Raw genomic sequence first — 26861 nt, forward strand, 5'->3', positions numbered from 1 at the left:
TGACCAAACTCCCTAATGTGATCTTTAAAAATAAGTTTTCTACATTTAAAGAAGGATGTAAAGAGAACATTTTAAGACTACGTACCCAAACTGTCTGTATTATTAGCATTAATGAGTCTTTCTCAGAGCACAGAATATAGTCAGCAAATAAAATAATGTGGGTGATGGCGAGTAAAGGGAAAATCGTGCTATTTTGGTGATATGAGTGGGAGGCTGTGTATTCAGTGCATCGGAGACTTGTACATTGCAAGTGGAAAGGGCTTTGGTTCATTCCTCTGACTCATTATTCTGCTAAGAAAGGCTGAAGTGTTAACAGCAACTCATTAGAATTGTCATTAACAGTTCTGTTGTACTCATTACACAAAATATTGCAGGCAGCGGACTTTCAGGAGAAAAGCAATGAAGACCTGGGTTCAAATCCAGCCAGGGTCTTATCTGTCTCTTCTGCCTTTGTTGATGTGTGTCACTTTTTTTCCACCCATGGTCCTAAAATATGATGGCTTAATAGACTGTAGCGTTAAAGTTAAAGGAAGACACAAATCCATAGTACCCTTTTAGCCTGTAATATAAAATTTTACAGAAAGGCATCCAGGCCCTTCTTGCACTAGTTTACTGTATCAACCATCACAACATATTCTGGCAGATAGTGCCATAATCTCACTGCTCTTACAATGAAGAATCCATAGTCTCGCTGCTCGCACAGTAAAGAATCCTCATCTTTACTCTAGATGTAGTTGATGCTCTCTTGTCGTCATTGCAGGACCAGGGGTAAAATAATTATTAGAAAGTTCTCTATATGATTGTGATTTTTGTGTTAAACTAACCAATCCCAATATTGTCTTTGCATCATTTGTAACAACCCATACCATTAAATCATCCCATTGGGTATCCTCATGCTAGAATGCCAGAATTGCTGTTTTTGTTTATCTTACCATCCCCAAAAAACTGGAATACAAAGAATCAAAAAGTCATAAATATCCCAAAATGGTACCAATAAAAACTGTCTTGGTTTTCAAAAAGCTAGTCCTCATTTGGCTGTCTGTGTGGGGGGGAAAAAAATTTATTTAAAGGGAAAAAAAATCTGTGACTTGATGCTGCTGTTCTCCTACTTTTTGCATAATTTTTGTCCCTGCACTCCTCTATTCCTTAGATATGGTCCGCTCTTCTCTGTCTATTAATCCAGTCTTGGTAGTCAAGTGGAAAGGGTCCTCCAATATTATGGAAGTCTTCTGGATGACCAAGCCCACTTGGATGCCAGGACTAAATGTATCTGCAAGGAGGAGGGGGCCATATCTCCGGAACGGAGAGACACCGGAGAAAAAGGAAACCGCCTGCTTCAGGAGAACAGAGGTAATTAAATCTGGGTGAAAAAATCCATATTTATCACTAGTGGCTGTCCTTTTTTTTGCGTCAAGAAATTGACGCAGGGCAAGACTGGTCAAACAAAGAGAAAGATGCAATTTGTTAGAGACTCTAAGCATGAGATGAGGAACCTCAACAGAGGATCCCTTCTAAAAACTTCTCTAATAAGACATATACATTTAATAAAAAAAACAAAAACTAAACAACCCCTTTAAGATGTGACTTCCCTAGAAGAAGAAGAATTGCAAAAATGTCTGGTTGGGGAAAGAGCTGCATGAAAAAAAACAAAACAAATATAAGAAGTCTTAATTTAGGTAAGAACGTCCATTACATAATTTGCCATTTCAACTTTTAGGTTACGGTAACTTTTTATGACCTATATGAAATTTCCATAGTTGGTAAAAATTAAAGGGAACCTGTCACCTGAATTTGGCGGGTCCTTTTTTGGGTCATATGGGCGGTTGTCTTTTATTAACCCCTTTTTTCCCGCTGGCCGCACACTGGTCGCGAAACTGACTTGACGTTGATTCGCTTTCCTCCCTAGTTAACACGTGCGCAAAGCAATCTTGCCTTGTGCACGCGCAGTATGCTTTGCCCAACTGTGGGCAAAGCCAAAAACCATTAGTGCGCATGCGCCGGCGCAATATGTCCCGGAACACAGCGAAATACTTTTTGTTTTTTAGAGTTGCATGGTGAGATCTTTTTTCTTTGCATAGTAAGCTATAGCTTAATTTATTTTTATTTACCGTTTAAAGGGTTCATACATACTCCATCTCTTTTTATTTTGGCAGGGGAGCTGACATGACAAATATCAGCAATTCTTCAATTTTTTTTTTTTTTTGTGGTTTACCGTATGAATTAATAAAATGTAAAACATTTATCCCAGACAATTATATGCACTTTGATACCAAGTATGTAATTTTTTTTATCTATTTGTCTCTTATTTCAATTTTTCAATTTGCATTTCATGAAAAATGCTCTTTGAAAACTTTAATACTTATGTTCATTTTATAAATTTTTTTTAAACAATATATTTTTTACATTATTAGTCACTTATACAGTATACTGCTCTACTGAAGTTGAGAAGTATATTGTATAATCACTGGTTTACTATTTTCATAGGCATAACTAGTGACGAGCGAACGTTCTGGGATAAGGTGTTACCAAGCATGCTCTGGTGCTAATCCAGTGTCTTCGGCGTGCTCGAATAATATGTTCGAGTCTCCGTGGCTGTAAGTTTTGTGGCTGTTCGACAGCAGCAATACAAACGGGGATTTCCTATTTGTTAGGTAATCCCTCCATGTGTTGCAGCTGTTGAACAGCCGCGAGACATGCAGCCGTGGGTCTTGGAACACATTATTCGAGCGCGCTGAAGACACTTGGTTAGCACCCGAGCATGCGCGCTCATCACTAGTAATAACATAACCCATCGGCCCCTGGCGATCGCATTACAGGGAAGACAGTGGGCTTTGGAATCAAGCCCTCTCCCCTCTTTTCTCATTTTTGACCTCCTAAATGTCACTGTCACGATTGACGGCATCCTCTAAAATGTTAATTGGTTACCATTGGAGTTAGTTCCAATCACAGCAGATACTCTCAGGTGCCGGCTGTATAATAGTCAACATCTGTGTGTATAATACAACTCCTGAGCTCACTTCATAGTAAACAAACACATACACTACTCAAAAAAATAAAGGGAACGCTAAAATACCACATCCTAGATATCACTGAATGAAATATTTCAGTTGCAAATCTTTATTCATTACATAGTGGAATGTGTTGAGAATAATATAACATAAAAATGATCAATGTAAATCAAAATTAATATCCCATGGAGGTCTGGATTTGGAATGATACTCGAAATCAAAGTGGAAAATCAAATTACAGGCAGGTCCAACTGTTGTGTGTGTGGCCTGCCTGGGCATGCTCCTGATGAGGCGGCGGATGGTCTCCTGAGGGATCTCCTCCCAGACCCGGACTAAAGTATCCGCCAACTCCTGGAAAGTCTGTGGTGCAACGTAACGTTGGTGGATGGTGCGAGACATGATGTCCCAGATGTGTTCAATTGGATTCAGGTCTGGGGAATGGGCGGGCCAGTCCATAGCTTCAATGCCTTCATCTTGCAGGAACTGCTGACACACTCCAGCCACATGAGGTCTAGCATTGTCCTGCATTAGGAGGAACCCAGGGCCAACCGCACCAGCATATGGTCTCACAAGGGTTCTGGGGATCTCGTCTCGGTACCTAATGGCAGTAAGGCTACCTCTGGCGAGCACATGGAGGGCTGTGCGGCCCTCCAAAGAAATGCCACCCCACACCATTACTGACCCACTGTCAAACTGGTCATGCTGAAGGATGTTGCAGGCAGCAGATCGCTCTCCACGGCATCTCCGGACTCTGTCACGTCTGTCACATGTGCTCAGTGTGAACCTGCTTTCATCTGTGAAGAGCACAGGGCGCCAGTGGCGAATTTGCCAATCCTGGTGTTCTGTGGCAAATGCCAAGCGTCCTGCATGGTGTTGGGCTGTGAGCACAACCCCCATCTGTGGATGCCGGGCACTCGGACCATCCTCATGGAGTCAGTTTCTAACAGTTTGTGCAGACACATGCACATTTGTGGCCTACTAGAGGTCATTTTGCAGGGCTCTGGCAGTGCTCCTCCTGTTCCTCCTTGCACAAAGGTGGAAGTAGCGGTCCTGCTGCTGGTGGGTTGTTGCCCTCCTACGGCCCCCTCCACGTCTCCTGGTGTACTGGCCTGTCTGCTGGTAGCACCTCCAGCCTCTGGACACTATGCTGACAGACACAGCAAACCTTCTTGCCACAGCTCGCATTGATGTGCCATCCTGGATGAGCTGCATTACCTGAGCAACTTGTGTGGGTTGTAGCGTTCATCTCATGCTACCACGAGTGTGAAAGCATAACCAGCATTCAAAAGTGACCAAAACATCAGCCAGAAAGCATTGGTACTGAGATGTGGTCTGTGGTCCCCACCTGCAGAACCACTCCTTTATTGAGTGTGTCTTGATAATTGCCAATAGTTTCCATCTGTTGTCTATTCCATTCGCACAACAGCATGTGAAATTGATTGTCAATCAGTGTTGCTTCCTAAGTGGACAGTTTGATTTCACAGAAGTTTGATTTACTTGGAGTTATGTTCTGTTTAAGTGTTCCCTTTGTTTTTTTGAGCAGTGTACATCACAAATGTACTGCAGTAGAAATAATGATAGCTGAGCCCTGTATGGTTGCTAAAGGCAAAAAAAATAAAAGTTTTTAGCTTCAACGGTTGTTATAAATGAGGCCTAGAATTTTTTTGTTTTGTTTTAACGCTGCATCCATTTCTGGTTAAAGGAAAAAAAAAAAACTGCATCAAAATTCTGACTCTTTTTTTTCCCCAAATCAATGGAGACTGTAGACAGCCCCCCACAGCCTAATTATTCATCAAAACTGCATTACAGTGAATGTCTGACTTTACTGCCCATAGCGACCAATCAGAGCTCAGCTTTCATTTTATAAACTGCTCTAGCTAAATGAAAGCTGTGCTCTCATTGGTTGCTACGGGCAACAAATACAATTTTGTAGTAAGGCCCGAGGCCTTGTGTGTATGATTAATATAATTTGCCTCCATTGTTCCGTACATGATTGTGGACAGGGTGGCGCCAATATATAAACCGTCTCAGCGACCTTAGAAACCCCCGTTGCTCTATCTGCCAGAAAAGCCTTGTATATTCTATCATACATGAGTCTAATATGTGGTTAATCACTCTGTCGCAGTATTACTAATTGTTCACTTCATACCAGTCCTCCAGGAAGCCGGCCAGTTTTTACATGTGCTCACTTTGTCAGATTTGGCATCGGCAATAGTGGTGATGCTCAACACAAGTTACTAATTAGCATTTCGGTCTGAGGAGCTTTGGCAAAAACACATAATATAAATAGTAAGATTATCACATGCAATAACCAGCGGGATGCCAGACATGTGCAGGGACATGACGTTAGAGATCATGTACTTTAAGTAAATGCGTTAATTAATGTGTTAATTCTGTCCTAGCTGTAATACCATGTATAACCGAAGGTAGATACCGTCTAACAAAAATGTGCATTCCATTTTGTTTTTAATCCCTTCATGCACTGTCAATTTTTCCTTTTTACGCTTTCATTTTTCTCCTCCACTTCTTCCAAGTATCACTTTATTTATTTTTTTTCTTCAATAGATATCGCGTTTGTTTTCTGCTGGACGAAATTTTGTTTTGAATTGCGCCATTTTTTTTTACTTTTTTTTTTTTTTTTTTTTAACTAAATAGCAAAGCCACTAAAGACTCCAAAAACTTGATTTAAACAGCAGAAAAAAAAGGGGGGCAACACTTACCTGCCCAGATCTTGGAACAAATGCACTACAGGGTGCAGCGAGCCCATAAAGCAAAATGTTAGCAACAAAGGTGCAAAATACCAGATCAACAGCCACTCTCCACCTACCCACTCCTGGAGGGGGTGACTGCCCAGTATACAAGTGCACAATAAAGGCCTGCATAGGGCATTGTTCACACAAGGGTACTGCATAGTGTCTGGTTCAATGCATCCCAGTGCGAACACCGCTCATTCGAGACCAAACCTTTTTTTTTTTTTTTTTCTGCTGTTTTAAATCATATTCATTTTTTTTTTTTTTTTTACCACGTAATGTCCCAAAACTCAGGAAAAAAAAAATAAATTCTAGCGGGAAAAAACACAATTCCAAATATTTTTGTGTATTTTGCTCTTACAAAGTTAAGTGTGTCATAAAAATAATCTGGTAAAATGATTCTCCAGGACAGTACAGTTACCGCGGTAACCAACTTGTGTGTATATATTTTTATTTAAGCGGTGGAAAAAAAAATCTGAAATTTGTAAGAAAATAAATTTGGCCTGTGATGCCATTTTGTGACACCCAGAACTTTTTTTTATTTTTAGTTTTTCTATCAATCTAACTGCAATCGATATATAATTGATAGATTTTGAGGTACATGTTTTTTAGCGCACTTTTAGAAGCAGGAGTGGTTTTGAATTCTGGCCTCTTTTTTTTTGTGATTCTGCTTTCCACCATTTATTGTTTAAATAATCGTATATTTTAATAAATTTTACTTTGTAATATGGAAATACCCAATATATTTTTAAAACAGGGAAAAGTGGGTTAGTTTAAAAATTTTATTTTTCAAAACTTTTTTATTTTCATTTTATTAATTGAACCTGCAATTGCTTGCTTGTTTTAAACAATACATTTATTACATTACTCTAGTATATAGTGAAAATGATGACCTCCCATAAAACCCAGCCTGTGACTGGTAGGATTGCCCCCTGGCCAGGAAATTACTGGCACAGCCATTCATTTGTGCATTATAAAATGGTGTGTGACAGTAAAGTTACTTCCTCTATGAATTAATTAGAACTTCTTTGCTAAGCCGTCTATCCCCATAAATGTCAGCAGTGTAAAGACTAGATCAAGTGTGGATTGGCACAAGGGATTTTAATGGACAGTTCAGAAGAGAAACATTTCTAGCATATTGAAAGCATGTGTCATAAATGTCAGGTTGTATTGTCCAACGATTCTACTTTCAGGGCTCTTACCTTCCCTAGTTATCCTTCGAGTGCTATTACCTTGTTTGCCATGGATATGGTAGGGGTTTTGTATTTTTGCTGTATCATGAAGAGGGATGAACGCTGTAAGATGGCTGTCAAGACAGGTCCTCGAGGTGAGATATTTATCATCAAAGTTGGTAGCCTCCGTGATGTAAGCCCAGGAATGCAGACTCCAGCACATATATTGCTAAGAGAGCTAATAGGGCGTGTCAGGGCCGGGTTTACCAGCTGTCAGAGATGGGTGAGACATACAGTGGCAAGTAAACGCTTTGCTATCTTCTTATACCCTTCTGCTTTGTGGGCACCACCATTTTCACAGGACTAGGCAGCTGCTTAGAAGAACCCATGGCTGCTGTTTTTTGGCACAAGGTCACAGGAGGCCGGGTTGTTATAAATCTGGGAAATTTGCATCTTCTGGCCTTTTCTAACAATGATAGTGAACAAGCCATAACTGTAACAGACTAAATAACTTTGACAAAGATCTACCTCTCTGGCCTAGACTTGGCTGTCTGCTGTCCAGAATCCCAGAGGGTCCTGTCAGCCATATCCTCTCTTCCTAAATCTCAATGTGGACAAAACAAAACTCATCATTTTTCCTCCATCCCACCTAACCACCCTACTTGATCTATCACAGTTAGCAACACCATCCTTTCTTCTTTACCAGAACTCCGTTGCCTTGGAGTTACTCTTGACTCTGTCCTACCCATTAAACTTCACATCCAAGCTCTTGCTACCTTATGCCACCTCCAACTCAAAAACATTTCTGGAGTCTGTCCTTTGCGCAACCCCAAATCTATTAAAATGTTCGTGCAAGCCCTCATTATCTCCCTCCTCGACTACTGTGATATCCTCCTCTATCGCCTCATTGATAACACTCTCACACCTCCCCAGTCCATCATTAACTCTGCTGCCTGACCAATCCACCTCTCTCCATGCTACTCCTCTGCTTCTCCACACTGCAAATCCCCTCATTGGTTCCCAATTCCCCCAGCGTATCCAGTTCAAGCTGCTAACGTTGACCTACAAAGTCACCAATAATTTATCTAATCGTACATCTCCGAAATAATCTCCCCAAATTTTCCAACACTTAACCTCCGGTCCTGCCAAGACCTCCTTCTCCCCCCCCCCCCCCCCACACACTGATGTTCCTCACACAATCGCCTCCGAGACATCCAACTATTCATCACGATCGGAACCTTCAGATGAAACTTGAAAACCCACCTCTATTGAAGGCTTGCCTTCAATAACCCTGCTGCCACCTCACCACCACAGAAGAGAAGATGCCGCATCCCCCTCACACTACTGTGTCCTTCCCTATTATCCTGTAGACTTTTAGCCCACAAGGGCAGGGCTCTCTCCTTTCTGTACCACTGCCAGTCTGTCGTTAGTTTGTTCACCGTATTTTATATTTGTATCTTGTATGTAACCCCTTCTCATGTACAACCACATGGAATCAATGGAGTTCTATAAATATTATAATAAAAATAATAATAATAATAATAAAAAAGCTTAAATAGATCTGATAATTGACTGTAGCAGTCCTCACACCACAACAGTATAATCGTCTTTATTCAACTGGAGAGAATAAAACTAATTGATTGTGGTTTTCTTGTTTCCATTTCCTACAAAAGGACATTAGTAAAAGCGCAGATACAGTGCCATTAGCCATACTGCACTAAAGCTTCGCGAGCTACCCACAACACTAATAGCCTGAGTCACTAACATAGGATCGATAGCGGAGTGCTCTACTCATGACCCTGAACGTGCAAATCGCTCCTGAATAACACACACATCTAGATATGGAAAATCTAAAACTGATATATTACCAATGGATGAAGCCTTAAACATCACTTCACCAGGGTATAATATCTGGTGCCACAGATTTACTAATACTGGACATAAACAATGATGGTATTGCAGCTTCTAATCCTGTATCTTATAAGATCTGTTTTGATCCAGGACTGTCGCACTGGTATCTAGTGGGACATAAGAGCCCACTGCAAGACATGCATGACCAACCTTTTGAGGATGTTCTGAGCGGCACAGAAAGCAGAAGCCGAAGAGTGTTTTTATACCCGTGGCCCTTTTCAGGCCATGCCTCACGCTCCTCTTCAACCTCTCGTCATATGCTAAACGGATGATAAATGGAAGATACATAAATCATATATATCTAATTTGACTGGATTCCACTCTGTTACTATTAGGCCGGGGTCACACTTGTGAGTTTAATGCGAGAAACTTGCATGAGTCTCTCGCATCAAGTCCCGGCACTCGGGACCGGAGCGTGCAGCTGCATAGAAATACATGCAGCCGCAAACTCCGGTCCCGAGTGCCGGGACTTGATGCAAGAGACTCATGCAAGTTTCTCGCATTGAACTCGCAAGTGTGACCCCGGTCTTATTAGAAGGCCTTTTCTGGGCAGCTGCGGGCTGCTTTTTTTTTTCTAGGTGGGGGGGGGGGGCATATCCATTGCCTCTTACCAGTCTGAGAATAGCAGCCAGCATCTTTGAGTTTTGCCGGGTTGGTTGTAAAATATAAGGGGGACCTCCACGTAATTTTTTCTTTCATTGATTCTCCCCTGATCGCACTGCTTGCCTGCAGAGCAGGGGACAATGGATGAAAGCCAGGTTAAGCACCACACGCAGGGGAACAGCGGCTTACAGTAGCGCTGCTTCCCCCTCGGCCGTCTGTGTGCACGGAGGAGAGTATACAGTGTTTTCTGTGTGCGGGACGTTTTGTGGGCCGTGTCCGGGTAAAAACAGACATGTCTGCATGTTTTGCACACAGTCCGTCAAAACTCGCTGACATCTGCATAGACCCATTCATTTGAATGGGTCTACGTGTGTCAGTGTCTCCGGTATGTGAGAAAACTGTCACTACACGTACCGGAGGCACTGACGTGTGAAAGAGGCCTAAGGAGGATCCGATGGCAGGTACTGTATTCGGAGTCATTGTTAGGAGGGTCCTGTGGCTGTCACTGATATGGGAGTCATAAGTTGGCTTCTTCATGCTATCATTTTATTATTGTATTAGTTAACACGAAGATGTAAAATATCAATTTAAGGGCCATTTTGGTCTACATGAATCATCTTTCCACAGTTGGGACCCCCACCAGTCAACAGAACAAGGGATTCTCCTGGTTTTCCTGTGGCTGTGAAAATGCAGCCGGCAGTAGTTGACTGGAACATCAGTTTGTCCATGCTCCCTTCCTCTCTACGCTATGTGTTATGGCATTGAAGATATGAGGATAGTCGAGCGCAGCACTGTGATAAGCAACCTTCATCAGTGCCATAGACAATGTAGGGTGCATGTGTGATCGGCTGCTCCATTTATCATCTATTGGCTGTGGTCATATAACCAAGAGAGACCAAGGGTCACAAACGTCCATACTCATCATCTCTAGTACGAGTTGTCGCCTATCCATTCAATAGTTAATATGGAAAACCCCCTTAAACCCTGTAAAATTGTATTAAAACATCACTTCAATTTTTGCCATTGCCGAATTAAATCCATTTGGTACTTAGCCACTTGGAAGAATTTAGTAAATTTGTCCACATCATACTTTAAACTTCACTTGGCTCATGAGCTGACGGCAGGAAGCATCTCCCCGTATGACATAATAGTGTATATTATAGTCTTCTTACGAATGACTAACACCATAGCCAATGGGAAATTTGCATTTCTTCAATAACCATAGCCATCCAGTTGTCAACAGGAGACATTTTAATTGGTCCTTGCTCTATTATATAATGTATATTGTGGCACATCGGACTCCACACTTCCTGTTTGTTTATTATGTCCGCTCTTCCAGATATTTCAACATATTAAAATGACATTCAGAATCCCACTGAGACATTCACACTCCTCTCAATAGACTCGTTAGATGATCTTTAAAAAGAAAATATGATGCTGGAATTTTATTATTTGGCTCAGTCTTTCTGCTCTTACTTTTTTATTTTTTTTCCTTTTTTTTATATTTCTCAGATGCATAATCTTCAAGAGCTGAGAAGAAGTGCCTCGCTGGCCACCAAAGTCTTCATCCAACGGGATTACAGCGAAGGAACCATGTGTCAGTTCCAAACCAAGTTCCCAGCAGAGCTGGACAGTCGGGTATGACCATTTTATAACCTAATTCCACAGATTTGGAGCCTGAATATTGAACATTTCCATTGTTATTTTATTTGTTTTGAATATAAAATGTAGTGTTTTGTTTTTTTTTAAAAAATCATTATATATAACATTTATATTTGGGTTCTCCAGAACCATTGAGTTCATGGTCTCTGTTATCTTGTGCCATGTACCAATGGCCATTGTCAAGGGGTGGGATATATCAAGCAGGAAGTCCACAGTCTAGATCTTAGTGACTTTGGCAAGCGCTGAATTGCGATATCTAGATGACGGGGCCAGAGCGTCTTCATATAGCAGGTTTTGTGAGTTGTTCCCAGTGTGCAATGTTTTGTAAGGAGGAAGACCAGGCTGCAAGTACTTGTATTGAGCGGGGTCCGGAACTACTGAGGCTGCGTCCCTTGTTTCCCGGGGAAAGGCAAAAAGGACTGGACTGGACCGGGGCTTTGACCCGGAAGCTGGGGGCGCGGTTATAAGTAAAAGCGCATGCAGGGTCATGCAATTTCCCGTCAGCAGTGACCGAGGCAAGGTGCGTGTGCAGCGGGCTCCGAGAGGTGTGCAGCCAGGCCGCGCTGATCCGATGCCAGGACGCTGCCGGAGCCCAACGCAGTAATAAGGAAAGACCCGGGAGCCCTGTTCACTTAAGCCCCGCACGCCAGGCTAAGAGCCAGGGCAGAGTTCAGGACTGTTAGCTGCCCTCGTCACCGGACCGTGGTTTGCAGGACCTCGCTGGAGAAGTAGCTCGCCAGTGGTTATCGGCGCACCACCTGCCTAAATATTGTACAGTCCAAGTATACCCCTTTTATAGGAGTGGGATTTCATAATGGTTGTGGCCATAAGGGATGAAAGGGTAATTGTGGAACTTGACAAGGTGTTGAATGGTCTCCGAATTCCGAAAATCTCAATCTGATCCATCATCTGTGGGTTGTGCTAGAAAAACAAGTCCTGATCCACGGAGCCTGCACCTCACAAATTGCAGGACTTGTCTTAAAGGATGTGCTGCAAATGTCTTGGTGCCATATTTCACAGGCACCTTCAGGGGCTCCATGGGTCAGAGCTGTTTTGGCGGCACAACGGAGGGGGCCTACATAATATTAGGTTTCAATGACCAACTGGTAATTAGGAATGGGCAAAACTATGAAGATCTGGTGAAGGAAACTAAAATATGGATCGGCATTTTAGCATTTCCACCTCTATTGTCTTTTATCTAGTTCACTAAAGGAGATTTGATCTTCAGCAAAAAGCAGGTGAAGTCAAATTTTCAGCAATTCGTTCATTTCTATTGGTGATGCTACATCACTAGTGATGGCCCAGATACCAGTATGACTGTGAATATGTCATGAGATATCTTTCCTCTACTCAAACTGTGCTATTTTAAGAGACTTCTAAGAGGTTTCCACTCCTCCCGTTCCTCCTCGGAAGTGTCTTGGGTCCTTTCGTTGCTTGTCAGAATGGAGATTAGTAATTAATCAATAGAGCAGAAGGTTCTTAGGGGACTCTTTCTTCAATGCGGAGAATAGCCATGGGGGGCCTAAAGAGAGACTGCTAGTTATGCCATCTTAGCTCTAATTACTGGAATGAAGTTAGACATACAGTAGGCAGGAATTGCTCCAGAGAAGGACTTTTTTGATCGCATTTAAAAACACTTCAATTAAATTGTCCTATTATTTTTGGCAGAGCAAAGGAACGGAAATGTGCAGAGAGAAATAGCTCTTGAAACAGAAAAAGATGGCATGTCGTAATAAATTACGGATATTCTACATTGTGGCATAAATCTAATATAAATTTGGCATGCACTCTGGGTTTTAAAGAATATTAGGGAATTAGGAGGAAAAATTTATATATTGTATATAGAATAGGACCCAATTATGTCATATACAAGTCTGATATTACAGGATATGCCGTCATCTGTTTTAGAATGGTCAAAACCATAGTTGCTCCTGCTGTTTGTGATGTGATATCTAGCATTTTCCCCTCTGCTGCAATGTTGTACTGAGCTTGGTAACGTTTCATGTGAATTATTTTTGTGGTATAGACATGACATTGAAGTTATAGTACAAGGATAATGTACAGTACAATGGGCAAATTATTTGTGTTGTAACTTAATTGTGTGCGTAATTGTGTGCGTTATCTCACTCGTGTGTTCTTTTTACTGTGACATCACTGTGTTTTTGTTATCGCTGTCTTTATGATGTTTGTACTGTGACATCACTGTGTGTATTATCCCTGTACTGTGACATCACTGTGTGTATTATCCCTGTACTGTGACATCACTGTGTGTATTATCCCTGTACTGTGACATCACTGTGTGTATTATCTCTGTACTGTGACATCACTGTGTGTATTATCCCTGTACTGTGACATCACTGTGTGTATTATCCCTGTACTATGACGTCACAGTACAGGGATAATAAACAGTGATATCACTGTGTGTATTATCCCTGTACTATGACATCACTGTTGATTATCCCTGTACTGTGACATCACTGTGTGTATTATCCCTGTACTGTGACATCACTGTGTGTATTATCCCTGTACTGTGACATCACTGTGTGTATTATCCCTGTACTGTGACATCACTGTGTGTATTATCCCTGTACTGTGACATCACTGTGTGTATTATCTCTGTACTGTGACATCACTGTGTTTATCTCTGTACTATGACATCACTGTGTATTATCCCTGTACTGTGACATCACTGTGTGTATTATCCCTGTACTGTGACATCACTGTGTGTATTATCCCTGTACTATGACATCACTGTTTATTATCCCTGTACTGTGGCATCACTGTGTGTATTATCCCTGTATTGTGACATCACTGTGTGTATTATCCCTGTACTATGACATCACTGTTTATTATCCCTGTACTGTGGCATCACTGTGTGTATTATCCCTGTATTGTGACATCACTGTGTGTATTATCCCTGTACTATGACATCACTGTTTATTATCCCTGTACTATGACATCACTGTTTATTATCCCTGTACTGTGGCATCACTGTGTGTATTATCCCTGTATTGTGATATCACTGTGTGTATTATCCCTGTACTGTGACATCACTGTGTGTATTATCCCTGTACTATGACATCACTGTTTATTATCCCTGTACTGTGGCATCACTGTGTGTATTATCCCTGTACTGTGACATCACTGTGTTTATTATCCCTATACTGTGACATCACTGTGTGTATTATCCCTGTACTGTGACATCACTGTGTGTATTATCCCTGTACTATGACATCACTGTTTATTATCCCTGTACTGTGGCATCACTGTGTGTATTATCCCTGTATTGTGACATCACTGTGTGTATTATCCCTGTACTGTGACATCACTGTGTGTATTATCCCTGTACTATGACATCACTGTTTATTATCCCTGTACTGTGACATCACTGTGTGTATTATCTCTGTACTGTGACATCACTGTGTGTATTATCCCTGTACTGCGACATCAGTGTTTAGTATTCCTGTACTGTGACGTAAAGGAAAAAAAGCGGATAAATGCTGCGCTGCTGGTGAGAAGGATTTCAAGGATGCGTTGTGGTGAAGAATCAAGCAGTTTTTTTCTCTACGTGTTTCTAAGTCATACTGACTTCTTCATCAGGAGAACCACAGAAATATGAATTTCGAAAAATGCATGGTGTCTGCAGTGAGACCTGGAACCTTATGTGGGGCGGCATGAGCTGGGTGTCGGGGGGGCTACATGTCATTGATGGTATCATGGATTCAGAGAGGTCCTGTTCTATAGTGAAAGAGAAGAAGCCACCATCACTCCGTGCCCTCGGTAGATGAGCACTTTTCCAACATTACAATGATCCAAAACGCGCATCTAAGGGCACTGCTGCATTTCCGAAGAAGAATAGGGTAAAAGTGACTCAGTGGCCAAGTGTCTCCTGGTCTGACCCCGACCGGACCCCTATGGGAGATTCTGACGAGACAAGTTGCCATCACTCTTCATCCATCATCCAATCTCTAAAGGAGCTCGTTCTTGAAGAATAGAAAAAGATAGATGTCGCAATGTGCCGCCAACTGGCTCATTTCAGGTCTAGAGGAGTCGGTGCTGTCCTTAGAAATCATTGCGGTCATACACAATACAAGATGTATTAGTTTTTTGATGTGGGGTGTACTAATTTTTCTACAAACTAATTTGTGGAAAACTGAAATTTTTGTTGTGAAAGTTATATTATTATTATTATTATTATTATTATTATTATTAACCTTACTTTCATGTTTTGAGTTAAAATATTCTATGAAGCTCAGTTTTGCCAAAAATGTTAGAAATTGTTCTTGGATTCTGTGACATGTTGATTAAAATCCTACTTTTCAAAGGGGGTGTACTAATTTATGCTGAGCACTCTCTCTCTCTGATCTATCCAAGCAAGTTTCTGTAATTGTATCAGCAGTAATAATGAAGATTTTTTTTTTTTATGACCTCTGTTTTTAGATTGAGAAGCAATTATTTGAAGAGACCGTGAAGACCCTTAACATGTACTACATGGAAGCTGAAAAAATCGGGGGCAGCTCTTACCTCGAGGGGTGCTTGGCTTGTGCCACAGCTTATTTTATCTTCCTCTGCATGGAGACACACTATGAGAAGGTACATTGTAAAATGTATATTTTTATTTATTCTTTATTTACTAGTTGTCTTGGCATGACACGACTCCGTTTACTGGTTCACAATGGTCTCCATTGGTCTGCACTCGCCAATTGAGACTTCGCATACCACCATATCACGCCACACTGATTCCTTACAGTCTCTACTAGCAGAATTAGTAGGGCCTTGGAGGGAATTTAACTATTTAATCTTATGGTAGCGTCCTCCCTGATGATATAAGGATGTAACTGTACAGTTGTGCTCAAAAGTTTACATACCCCAGCAGAATTTTTGCTTTCTTGGCTTTTTTTCAGAGAAGATGAATGATAACACCAAAACCTTTTCTCCACTCATGGTTAGTGGTTGGGTGAAGCAATTTGTTGTCAAACTACTGTGTTTTCTCTTTTTAAATCAGAATGACATCCCAAAACATCCAAATGACCCTGATCAAAGTTGTGGACGACATTTTTGTTGGTCTACCTGACCGTGGTTTTGTTTTTACAGAGCCCCTGATTTTCCATTTGTTAATCACCGTTTGAACTCTGCTGACTGGCATTATCAATTCCTTGGATATATTTTGTATCCCTTTCCTGTTTTATACAGTTCAACTACCTTTTCCCGTAGATCCGTTAACACACTTTTGCTTTCCACATGACTCACAATCCAGAGCTGTCAGTGGCTGGATGAAAGATGCAAGAGTCTGTCTGGATCCCAGAAACTCACTCTGCTTGTAATCAGTGTGTGTGCATAAAAGCTAACAGGTCACAGGTGAGGATGTTACCTTTAGTAGCCATTCAAACCTATTTGTGTTAACTTCTGTGCATGTTATCAGGCCAAAATCACCAGGGTATGTGAACTTTTTGATCAGGGTCATTTGGATGTTTTGGGTTGTCATTATAATTTCAAAAGAGAAAACATAGTAGTTTGACAATAAATGGTTTCACCCAACCACTAACCATGAGTGGAGAAAAAGTTTTGGTGTTATCATTCATATTCTCTGAACAAAGGCCAAGAAAGCAAAAATTCTGCCGGGGTATGTAAACTTTGAGCACAACTGTATATGTTGTTAGGAGTCTGTCACCCCAGAACATGATTTAAACTACTTATACAGTTGTATATGAGCCCATGAAAAAACATACCTGCAGTATAGTTTTTACTTCTCTACTGTGTGACCTTGTGCAAAACAAATGGGTGCTGTAGATAATGCGTCTGCACTGATACTGTGGGTATCCCGCAATGTCAGTGCAGACGTGCAAGGCTGGCAGAGTAGCTACCTCCATAAATTATACTAGAAACATAGTTTTATTTCCTTCTAGGGGAGAGCTAATTTGCATGAACACTGTGGATGTAGAATTAGAAAAGACTGAAGTGGAAACCTTTTTTTTTTTCAGACTTTTGTCTGTATGCCAGTAGACCCCAACCATGCTGCAAAGCTACAACTTCTATCATGCCCTGGATATATTTTGATGGGAATTTGTGAATTAATTTCCACTTTTCCGTAGAATTAGATTATTCCATCTCAATAAGACTTTTACATTAAGATCTCCCAACAGCCTGGATCTAGTGGGCTAGAGATAAGGAGGATTAGCGTGTTCTCATGTTCTTTCCATATCAATATCCATGCGCCCTGCCAAGTTTCTTGACTCAACTTTTTTTGTCTTTTTTTTTTTTCTCAATCTTCTAAGCCAAAGCGAATTACAGGAGAGGAAGTTGTTGGTGGGAAATTGGGTCATATTTTGACTCTTTCCTGAAGGATGCTTGGCTGGTATAAAATAGGATTTGTATTTGCGAAGAGTCACCAAGTCTCAGTGCAGCGTTACCGCTTTGAACTCCATCCAAGATCGACACAACTAGACTTTTGAGAGCAGGATGGAGTCGCACGTCAGACTGGGTATTTCACATTATTATCTGTCTATTTCTTGGTGAGCAGATTTAATCCTCTCTTCAAATGCTTGGGAAAAAGTTGTTTCAACATGCAGCCACTCAGCAGGCTAAGTTTTGTGTGGGGGGGATAATTGCCCAATCTCTTTATAATCACCCTGTCGATCTGGGCAGTTGTCCAAAGCAAACTCAACCTTTGTACATTGGAAATTAATTTCCCAGCAGATTCTATTCCCACTTCGGCCCCAGTTGATACTGAGAAAAGTTGCAAGTTTTGATAAGGGGGCATGGTCTTACAACCCCTCCCTCATTAGTTCTGCTAGGGCTAGGATTGGTTTTATACTATAAGGGAAGGCCTTGTATTCTGGACCGAAAATTGACATATTATGCTCATGAATTTGATGCACAGATATTATGTTTAGTTCTCCTAATTGTATCACATTTTAATTTTACAAAATTATCCCAAATATTATGGTACTGTTGCATATAATACTTGGGGTATTGAATATGTATATTAGATTTCCTATTTGGATACATATTTTATGCATACATCTGTGTTCAAATGTATCTATAGCCCCTGGGGCCCAATGCAAATGATGTAAAAGGTCCTATTTATTATAATACATGTATCCATTCACAACATTCACATGATCACAAGCCATGGATCTCTTTGAATCCACAGTAATAGGTTGTAGTCGGTGGAAGTGTATGTGTCATTCCAGGTGACTTTTTCAGAATAAGTTGTCATGTGGACTAAAACCAATTTTGGCCAATATGTGATTTTTATCCTACACTTTTTTTTTTTCTTAGCAGTTTTCTCCTATGTACTAGGAGCCTCAGCAGTTTCTTTGTCTCTTCCTCTGCTTCTTTCTCTCTGTCGTTTTCTCCCCTCTGCATAGACTTTTATAGGCAGCAGTTGTAATTTGACCCCGCACTGAAGACAGACCCGTACACACAACTGAGAAGTTTTTGAAAGTGAATGATCAGTGCAGGGAGAGAAAAAAAAGTAACTGATAAGTGAGAAAAGAGACATTTTTTTTGTGGCACATTAGTATATGGGAGGGGGAAAACTTTTCAAGATGGGTGGTGACCATGGTGGCCATTTTGATGTGGACCATTTTGAATCCAACTTTATTTTTTCCAATGGGAAAACCCTTAAAATTTCTTTGAATTTTGCTAACAATTACCTTTTAAAATTTGGCACAGTTCTTGCCCCAAAGTTCAGAGGGTCCCGCTATTGCTTCCGGTTGTTTGCAAATGACGTGATGACATCAGAGAATATCTGGCCATAGCAGTGGCATCGCTTATGGCCAGGCATAAGACCTTTTAACTCTCAGCACATTTGAAAGCAATTTTTAGGTCTCGGAAAATGAATTTAGAAATGTACTATACTCTTCTAACCTTTTTTTTTTTTTCCTTAACCTCTTTTTATAAAATTTGCTAATATAATCATCAGGAAAGGTCTACATATCTGATACAAATTCCCATCCCCAACTTTTGAACTTTTTTTTTTTTTTTAATGTACTTTTTTTTTGCATTATTTTTATATTTCTTAATTTGGCATAAGTGTGTTTCCCATCTGAAGACTAAACTCCCAGAAACAACTCGAAAAGCTCTTTACAGTGAAGTGCGCTGGAAACATCGGAATCTGGACAGGTTCCCAGATCTCGAAAACAAAAGAAAGATGTTGATAATGCTTGGCTAAATAGGTAGAATTGCAGCAAGATGAGGGAGGGGGCTTCAGGACCTTCCCAATGTCCTAAGACCCCATTGCTGCTAAACTTTATACAATGTAAGGACAATACATGACTGGACTGGAAATGCTTGGCCTTTATGTAAGCTCCGTGGGTGGCTATTGCTCAGTAAGATAGTGTCACATCCCCCAGGTAACCTACAGGATCGGCCATTCAAGGGCTCATTGTGATGCTTTCCCCATCCATTGTCTTAAATGCCGAACCTTACATTGTTTGACTAATCTCTGCTTTAATATTGAAGGTGTTGAAGAAAATCTCCAAATACATCCAAGAGCAGAATGAAAAGATATACGCTCCCAGGGGCCTCCTAATTACTGACCCGGTAGAGCGGGGAATGCGTGTTGTATCCTTTACACAATAAATCTGCTATCATGATCTTTTGTTGGGTAAGTCCTCTATTTCTAAGCTCTTATTACAAACACCCCTGCAATATATTTAATACAACATCTTTGGGATTTCAAAGGTAAAAAAAACCAACATTCTTGTATGATGTCAAATTCTGAATTATATGGTTAGATTTTATATGTATTTTAATTAGATTTTGAACTTGACAAATGGTGGAATTCCACCATGAAACGGACACCAATAGGAAATGCGGGTACCACTGGAGGGGGAGCTGCATGGGTCTGGATGATTGAAAATGCAAAAATGCAAAGTGCACATAGCGCAAGGGCCTACTGTCGGTATTGTATACTTCTGGGGAATACGCCCAACAGTGTCCACAATTCGCATAGATGCTTATCTAGGCAGCTGTTCACCACTACAAAAAAAAGGCATGCCACATGGTATATTTTTTTGCAGTGGCTGTGTGTATAGGAAAATGCAGTTTGACTCCACTGCGATTGGTTGTTTGCAGATCCTGTGGCTGCTGCACATACATATGTGACCAGAACGTCTCAGCTTCGTACACTGTGGGGTGGGCACAATAAATGAGATTGGAGCTACAGTACCCCAGAATAGCTATTAGACTGTGCACAGAGCAAAGGTATTCTGGTTTTGTCTGTTTTTCCGGTTAAAATGCTAAGCTTTATTCCATCTTATTAAGAGTGTGACCTCTTCAAGTATATCCACATTTTTTTTTCCTTTTATCTCTGCTTTTCAGGCCATACTTAGTCCTTTTTCATAGATAATCCATGAATAGGGACTACGTATGGTCTGAAATGTGCAGGAAAAGGAAAATTATTTGGATATACGGTACTTGAAGTTGTCACTCTTTAATGAAGTTGGAAAAAAGTTTAGCCTTTTCTCTGGAAAGGCAGAAATGGCTTTCTCCATGTCAAGAACTACACAGAAGCCTTCATAGGGGCGAGCTAGTTTTCTCTTGTATCGCTGTTCTGGATTTCTACACTGTGTACTTCTGGCAGCTTCCGGTCCTTGTTACAGTTCCTTGGTCAGGGACGCCGGACCCCCAACAATCTGAGATCGATGATGTATCCTAAAAAAACGTCATCAGTATTTTAGTGCTAAACAAACCCTTCAATAAGCCCTTCCATAAGGTTACTTGGATAATTGTAACAAACAAGAGTGCATGTCCTCAAATATTAGAGCAACAATACAAAATTGCATCAGTGTCTCGTGTATGGTATAGAAATACTGTATATTCTATTCTAAGTGTGACTTTTTTCATTTTTATTTTATTTTTTTTAATCGTTACATGCACATACGTACACACCCTTACTCTGTGGATGACGCATCGTGGCTCCAATTCATCATGGCCGGTGTTTTTCATAGAGTAATCACCTTATACAGTCTTGGTTGACTGATAAAGATAAGCAGAAAAGTACTAACGGCTTTGTGTGCTTATTCCTGAACAGCTCCGAGTCCTAACAGGTATAGGAAACACTAATTTTCTAAAGTGTGGACTAGACTTTAATATGAGCTAATGTGGCCTACACAAATGTAAAGTGGTGTAACTGGTGTGTTTGGTGAACTTTATTATTTATTTATTTTTTGGGGGCTGAACTGACAACAGAGAGAGCTGCAGTCACACGGAGACCGTGCAGACAGCGGTAAACGGCGCTGCAAGGCCCAAAAACCCTCCTCTACGTTATCCTATGTAGTGTTTTTCCACAAGTTAGCTGGATACGGGTGGAAAGACACTAATAGGAATTTTTGGAAAAAATGTGCAGCAGCCTGCACTACTTAAAACAAAAGGAAAATTGATTTTGCGGTATGACGCAGTGAACAACCCTGAGCTGGAGACAACCAGGCTATGGCTGCTCACAGACTACAGGGCGAGCTGCAGTCACACGGAGACCGTGCAGACAGCCGTAAACGGCGCTGCAAGGCCCAAAAAACCTCCTATGTAGTGTTTTTCCACAAGTTAGCTGGAGACGGGTGGAAAGACACTAATAGGAATTATTAGAAAAAATGAGCAGCAGACTACACTACTTGAAAAAAAAAAAAAAGAACAGTATGAGGCAATGAACCACCCTCCCTGAACTGAATACAACCATCTATGGATGGCCTATGTGGCTGCACTCAGACTAGAGAGTGGGCTGCACTCACACACACACACACACACACAGACCTTGCAGATCGCTGTGAAAACAGCGCTACAAGGCAAAAGCAAGGTGATTAGTAGGTGAACACAGCGGTTGCTAAATTAGCCTTGGAAAAGCACAAAGAAGCAAATCGCTATCTCTAAACTGGCCCTCAGTCAGCAAACAGTGTTCTGTCTTCATACACGTTGATACGGTGTGTGATCCAACATACAGCATAAACCACTTCTGTCTTCCAAAGTAAGCAGACTGTTTTCTGTAGTCTAACTTGTTTATTGGTAACAGGTATTGAAATGCGGTAAAACTATAAGAATACAAATGATTTGAGTAAGTATTGGGCACATAACAGCACAACTGATACTATAACTAACGGGGAAAGCATACAGGATGATGCAACTTCTACATGCAGCTACATACAGTAACTCACAGATAATAGATTTCCCGGGTACTAGTTGCTATACAGTAATCACATTCTATAGAACAATATATTACAAAAACAAGGATAGCAATCTTACCGGATAAACTAACCAGGGTGGCAGGTAAATGAAGTAGTTCCAACACAGCTGAATAACAGAGTGAACAGGAAATACAAGAGAAAAGGCTGGGTAATTTCCCAATCCCATGATGCTTTGCTGAAACCCACAATGCAACACTCTATTATTCATGGAAAACACAGGTTATAAATTTATCCACCACTGGGTGGTGCTATAACACAACAAAACCAGAACTATAATAATAGTTAACCTTTTAATGCTTGAAACGAACCCCTGTCCTGTTAGAAGGACAGAACACTCCCCGCTTGGCATCAACCGATGCCACCTACAGGTTCTTTTGGCGAAAACAGTAAGACAAGTTCCGCCATTGGTCTGAGGAATAGTTTGCTTTCCCCAGATTTGCCTACTTTGACCTCGACCTTACGGATCTTCCCATCTTTGCTTGGGAATACTTTAGTGATGAGGCCTAGTGGCCACTCATTACGGTGTGACTGGCTGTCTTTCATGAGAACGACATCACCGGTTTTGATGTTTGGTTTGTCGGTCTGCCACTTCCTCCTTGGTTGTAAGGTGGAGAGGTACTGCTTCCTCCATCTGTCCCAGAAGGTATTGGAGAGACTTTGGACTTGTCTCCACTGTCGTCTGTAGAGGTCCTTGTTGCTAAATTCTCCAGGTGGAGCGCTGAGAACGCTGGCCTTCTGAGTAAGTAACATGGCAGGAGTGAGAATGGTCGGATCCTCAGAGTCACTAGAAAGTGAAGTCAATGGTCTGGCATTAATGATGGCCAAAACTTCTGCTAGGAATGTGGTCAAACTTTCATGTGTGAGTCTTGCACTACCTGCTTGCAAGAAAATGGAGTCAAGGATTCTGCGTGCTATTCCTATCATCCTCTCCCAAGCGCCTCCCATGTGAGAAGAGTGTGGTAGATTGAAAGTCCAGGTACATCCCTGCTCACTAAGGTATCTTTCCACACCGGTGGTGTCTAGGTTGGAAGGAATTTGAAGTTCTTTCACTGCTCCTACAAAGTTGGTACCTCTATCGGAGCGTATATGCTTCACGGGACCTCTGATGGCAATGAAACGTCGGAGTGCATTTATAAACCCTGAAGTGTCCATGGACTCAATTACTTCAATGTGGACTGCTCTAATGGACATACAGGTGAACATAACAGCCCAGCGTTTGGCATTGGCCTGGACTCTTCTAGTGTTCCGTGCAACCACAGACCATGGCCCGAATACGTCCAGTCCGACGTTGGTAAAGGGAGGTTCTGTACTAAGTCTGTCTGGTGGGAGATTGGCCATCTTCGGCTTTTGAGTCCGCCACGGAGTTTGCGACAAATCACACAATTGTAAATGAGTTTACTCACGCATCGTTTTGCTCCGACTATCCATAGTCCAGCAGTTCGTAGATTTCCTTCAGTAAACAGCCGTCCCTGATGTTTCACCAAGACGTGGTGGTGTTGCACAAGCAGGGTCGTGACATGATGATGTCCAGGAATTATTATAGGGTGTTTCTCCCCGAATTCCACTTCAGCTTCTTGAAGACGACCTCCAATTCTTAACAGCCCATCCTGGTCAATGATTGGATCAAGCTTCCTCAAGACACTATCTCTGGAAACAGGTTGGCTTTTATTAAGGTTATCTATTTCTTTGGCGTAACATTCACGTTGTATGGTACGAATTATAACGTTCTTGGCATTTTCCATGCTTGGAACGGTAAAGGCACACTTGCAGTGGTGCCAACCTTTGCAAGGTTTCTGGATGGCGGGTGACGTTGACTTGTAGGATTGAGCCACATGAATTAAACAAACGAGGGCACGAACAAGTGAGTCCCAAGTTGAGAACCTGTTGAAGCGGTGGGATTTGAGGTGATTGTCTTTAGTCACCGTACGTAGAACGGATACCTGAGGGCGGATTTCCTCATCTGCCTCTGGATCCACCAATTCAAAGATGTTTGACTCGTCCACATATGGCGTCGAACGGTATAAGAATGTAGGGCCGGTGAACCAGGTTGTGTCCTTAAGTTGTCTTGCTTCAACGGATCTGGTTGCGTGGTCCGCCGGATTGTGGTGCGTGGACACATAGTGCCACTGTTTAGGTTCGGTGGATCTCCTGATCCTTAGCACCCGATTGCTGACATAGACATAGAAGCGACGAGTTTCATTGCAGATGTACCCCAGCACTACCTTGCTGTCGGTGTAAAACTCGACTCCTTTGATTTCCAGGTCCATTTCTGTCGAGATAAGCTCAGCTAACTCTACTGCCAGCACAGCTGCACAGAGTTCCAGTCTGGGTACTGTGTGTTCACGGAGTGGGGCCAATTTTGTCCGGCTCATAACAAGCCTTACGTGGCATTGTTCATTGATGTCAGTTGTTTTCAAATACGCCACTGCTGCAATTGCCTTGGTTGAAGCATCGCAAAAGATACAAAGCCTTTGCACCTTGATTTCTGATGAAGGCACAGGAGCATATGGTCGTGCCACGTAGAGACTTGACAGGGCTTCTAAAGAATGTTTCCATCTTTCCCACAATTCTTTTTTATCGCTGGGAAGCGGATCATCCCAATCGGATGTCTCTTGGGTGAAGTCTCTCAACATCATTTTACCTTGGATAGTTACAGGGGTTACAAATCCCAGAGGATCGTACAAGCTGTTCACAATGGACAGGACGCCTCTACGCGTGAAGGGTTTCTCTTCTTCACTGATCTGGAAGGTGAATGCATCCTTTTTCAAATCCCAGAGTAGACCCAGGCTGCATGGGAAGGGAGTCCGTGCTTAAATCCAAGTCTTTTAAATCGGTTGAGTAATCTTGAGAGGGAAAGGCTGCCATTAGTTTCTGGCTGTTGGAAGCAATTTTGTGCAACCTCAAATTGGATGAAGCGAGCATTTCTTGTGCCCTTTTCAGGAGACTGACTGCCGACTCCTCTGTGGGTGTGGATTTCAGGCAGTCATCTACGTAGAAATCCTTTTCCACGAAAGATCTTACATCCGATCCATATTTCGCTTCACCTTCTCTGGCTGAATGTCTAAGGCCATAGATAGCAACAGCAGGGGAAGGGCTGTTCCCGAAGATGTGAACCTTCATACGATATTCCACGATGTCCTTGTAGGGGTCATTATTGCGGTACCAGAAGAACCTCAAGTAGTTTCTGTGTTCTTCTTTAACAAGGAAGCAGTGAAACATCTGTTGTATGTCGGCCATAAATGCTACTGCATCTTTGCGGAAACGAAGAAGTACTCCCAGAAGTCTGTTGTTGAGGTCTGGGCAAGACAGGAAGACGTTGTTTAAAGAAACCCCTTCGTATCTGGCACTTGAGTCAAATACCACTCTTATCTGACCTGGTTTCTTCGGATGATACACGCCGAAAATAGGTAAGTACCAACATTCCTCGGAATCTTGAAGTACAGGTGCAATTTCCGCGTGGCCACTCTGGAATATTCTCTCCATGAAGGTAAAGAAGTGTTGTTTTGTTTCTGGTGCCTTCTGCAGTTTGCGCGTAAGGGAAACAAATCGACTGTAGACAAGTTCTCTGTTGTTGGGTAAGCGTTGCCTCTGTGGTTTGAATGGTAAAGGTGCGACCCAACTCTTTGATTCATCTCTTACTATCTCTCGCTCCATGATGTCCAAGAACAGTCTGTCCTCTATGGACATTGCTACCTGGTTGTCTTCTCTTTTCCTGTGGAAAACTGTGCACCCTATATGATCTTGCTCACCGTCGCATGCATGGTCTTCACAGGAAGGATCAGCTAACGGACAAGGTGGAGGGGTGTGGTGTGGCAATTCTTTAATCAGGAAACTACTCTCGCATGGCTGGAAGAGAGACTGGCGTCCATTCTCAAGGGTATTGGTGAGCATGCTGTTGACTGATGTCGGCCTGTGTGCTCCACCCAAACAGACATCTCCCACAATGACCCATCCTAGGTCAAGTCTCTGAGCATATGGGGCGTTTTGTGGGCCGTTGATCTGTCCTCTAGCCTTGTGGACCCGTAGTATGTCTCTTCCGAGAAGTAAGACGATAGGAGCTCCTTGGTCGAGCTCTGGTATCAGGTGAGCTATACATCTCAAGTGGGTGTGATGAGCTGCTACCTCTGGTGTAGGTATCTCAGACCTGTTGTCTGGAATCTGGTTGCACTCCAGTATTGATGGCAAGGATAAGCAGGTTTGACCGTCTATAGACTCTACTTTGAATCCAGTTGCTCTCCTCCCCGCCGTCTCGACAGTACCTGCACATGTCTTCAAGGAGTACGGAGAGCCGGGACCAGCAATGTTGAAGGTGTCAAAGAGAAAGGATTTAGCTAGAGACCTGTTGCTCTGATCATCCAAGATTGCATATACCTTGATCGCCTTATCCCGTTGGCTCGCTGGGAATACTCTGACAAGACAGATCTTTGAGCAGGATCTTCCTGCTACGAGTTCCTTGCAGATTTCTGTGCACCGAGAAGTGACCACTGGGGTGTCCACGTCGGGGTCCGTCTGTTTTTCGGCAGACTCTTCTACTCGTGACGATACCCCTGAGGGTGGTCCAGGATGTAAGGC

General features: G+C 42.0%; 1 protein-coding gene across 2 annotated transcripts in view; it reads left to right on the top strand.

Moving 5' to 3' along the window:
* GOLGA7B (golgin A7 family member B) overlaps positions 1-26861 on the top strand; it is a 211592-nt gene that overhangs the window by 176567 nt on the left and 8164 nt on the right. For both annotated transcript variants that reach the window (XM_077258317.1, XM_077258316.1), the window contains exons 2-4: positions 10957-11082; positions 15547-15699; positions 19573-19674. In XM_077258317.1, the coding sequence (XP_077114432.1) occupies positions 10957-11082; positions 15547-15699; positions 19573-19674 (381 nt within the window). The remainder of the gene's footprint in view (positions 1-10956; positions 11083-15546; positions 15700-19572; positions 19675-26861) is intronic.

This window comes from Ranitomeya variabilis, chromosome 4 (assembly GCF_051348905.1).
Source record: "Ranitomeya variabilis isolate aRanVar5 chromosome 4, aRanVar5.hap1, whole genome shotgun sequence".
In the NCBI taxonomy this organism is placed as follows: Eukaryota; Metazoa; Chordata; class Amphibia; order Anura; family Dendrobatidae; genus Ranitomeya; species Ranitomeya variabilis.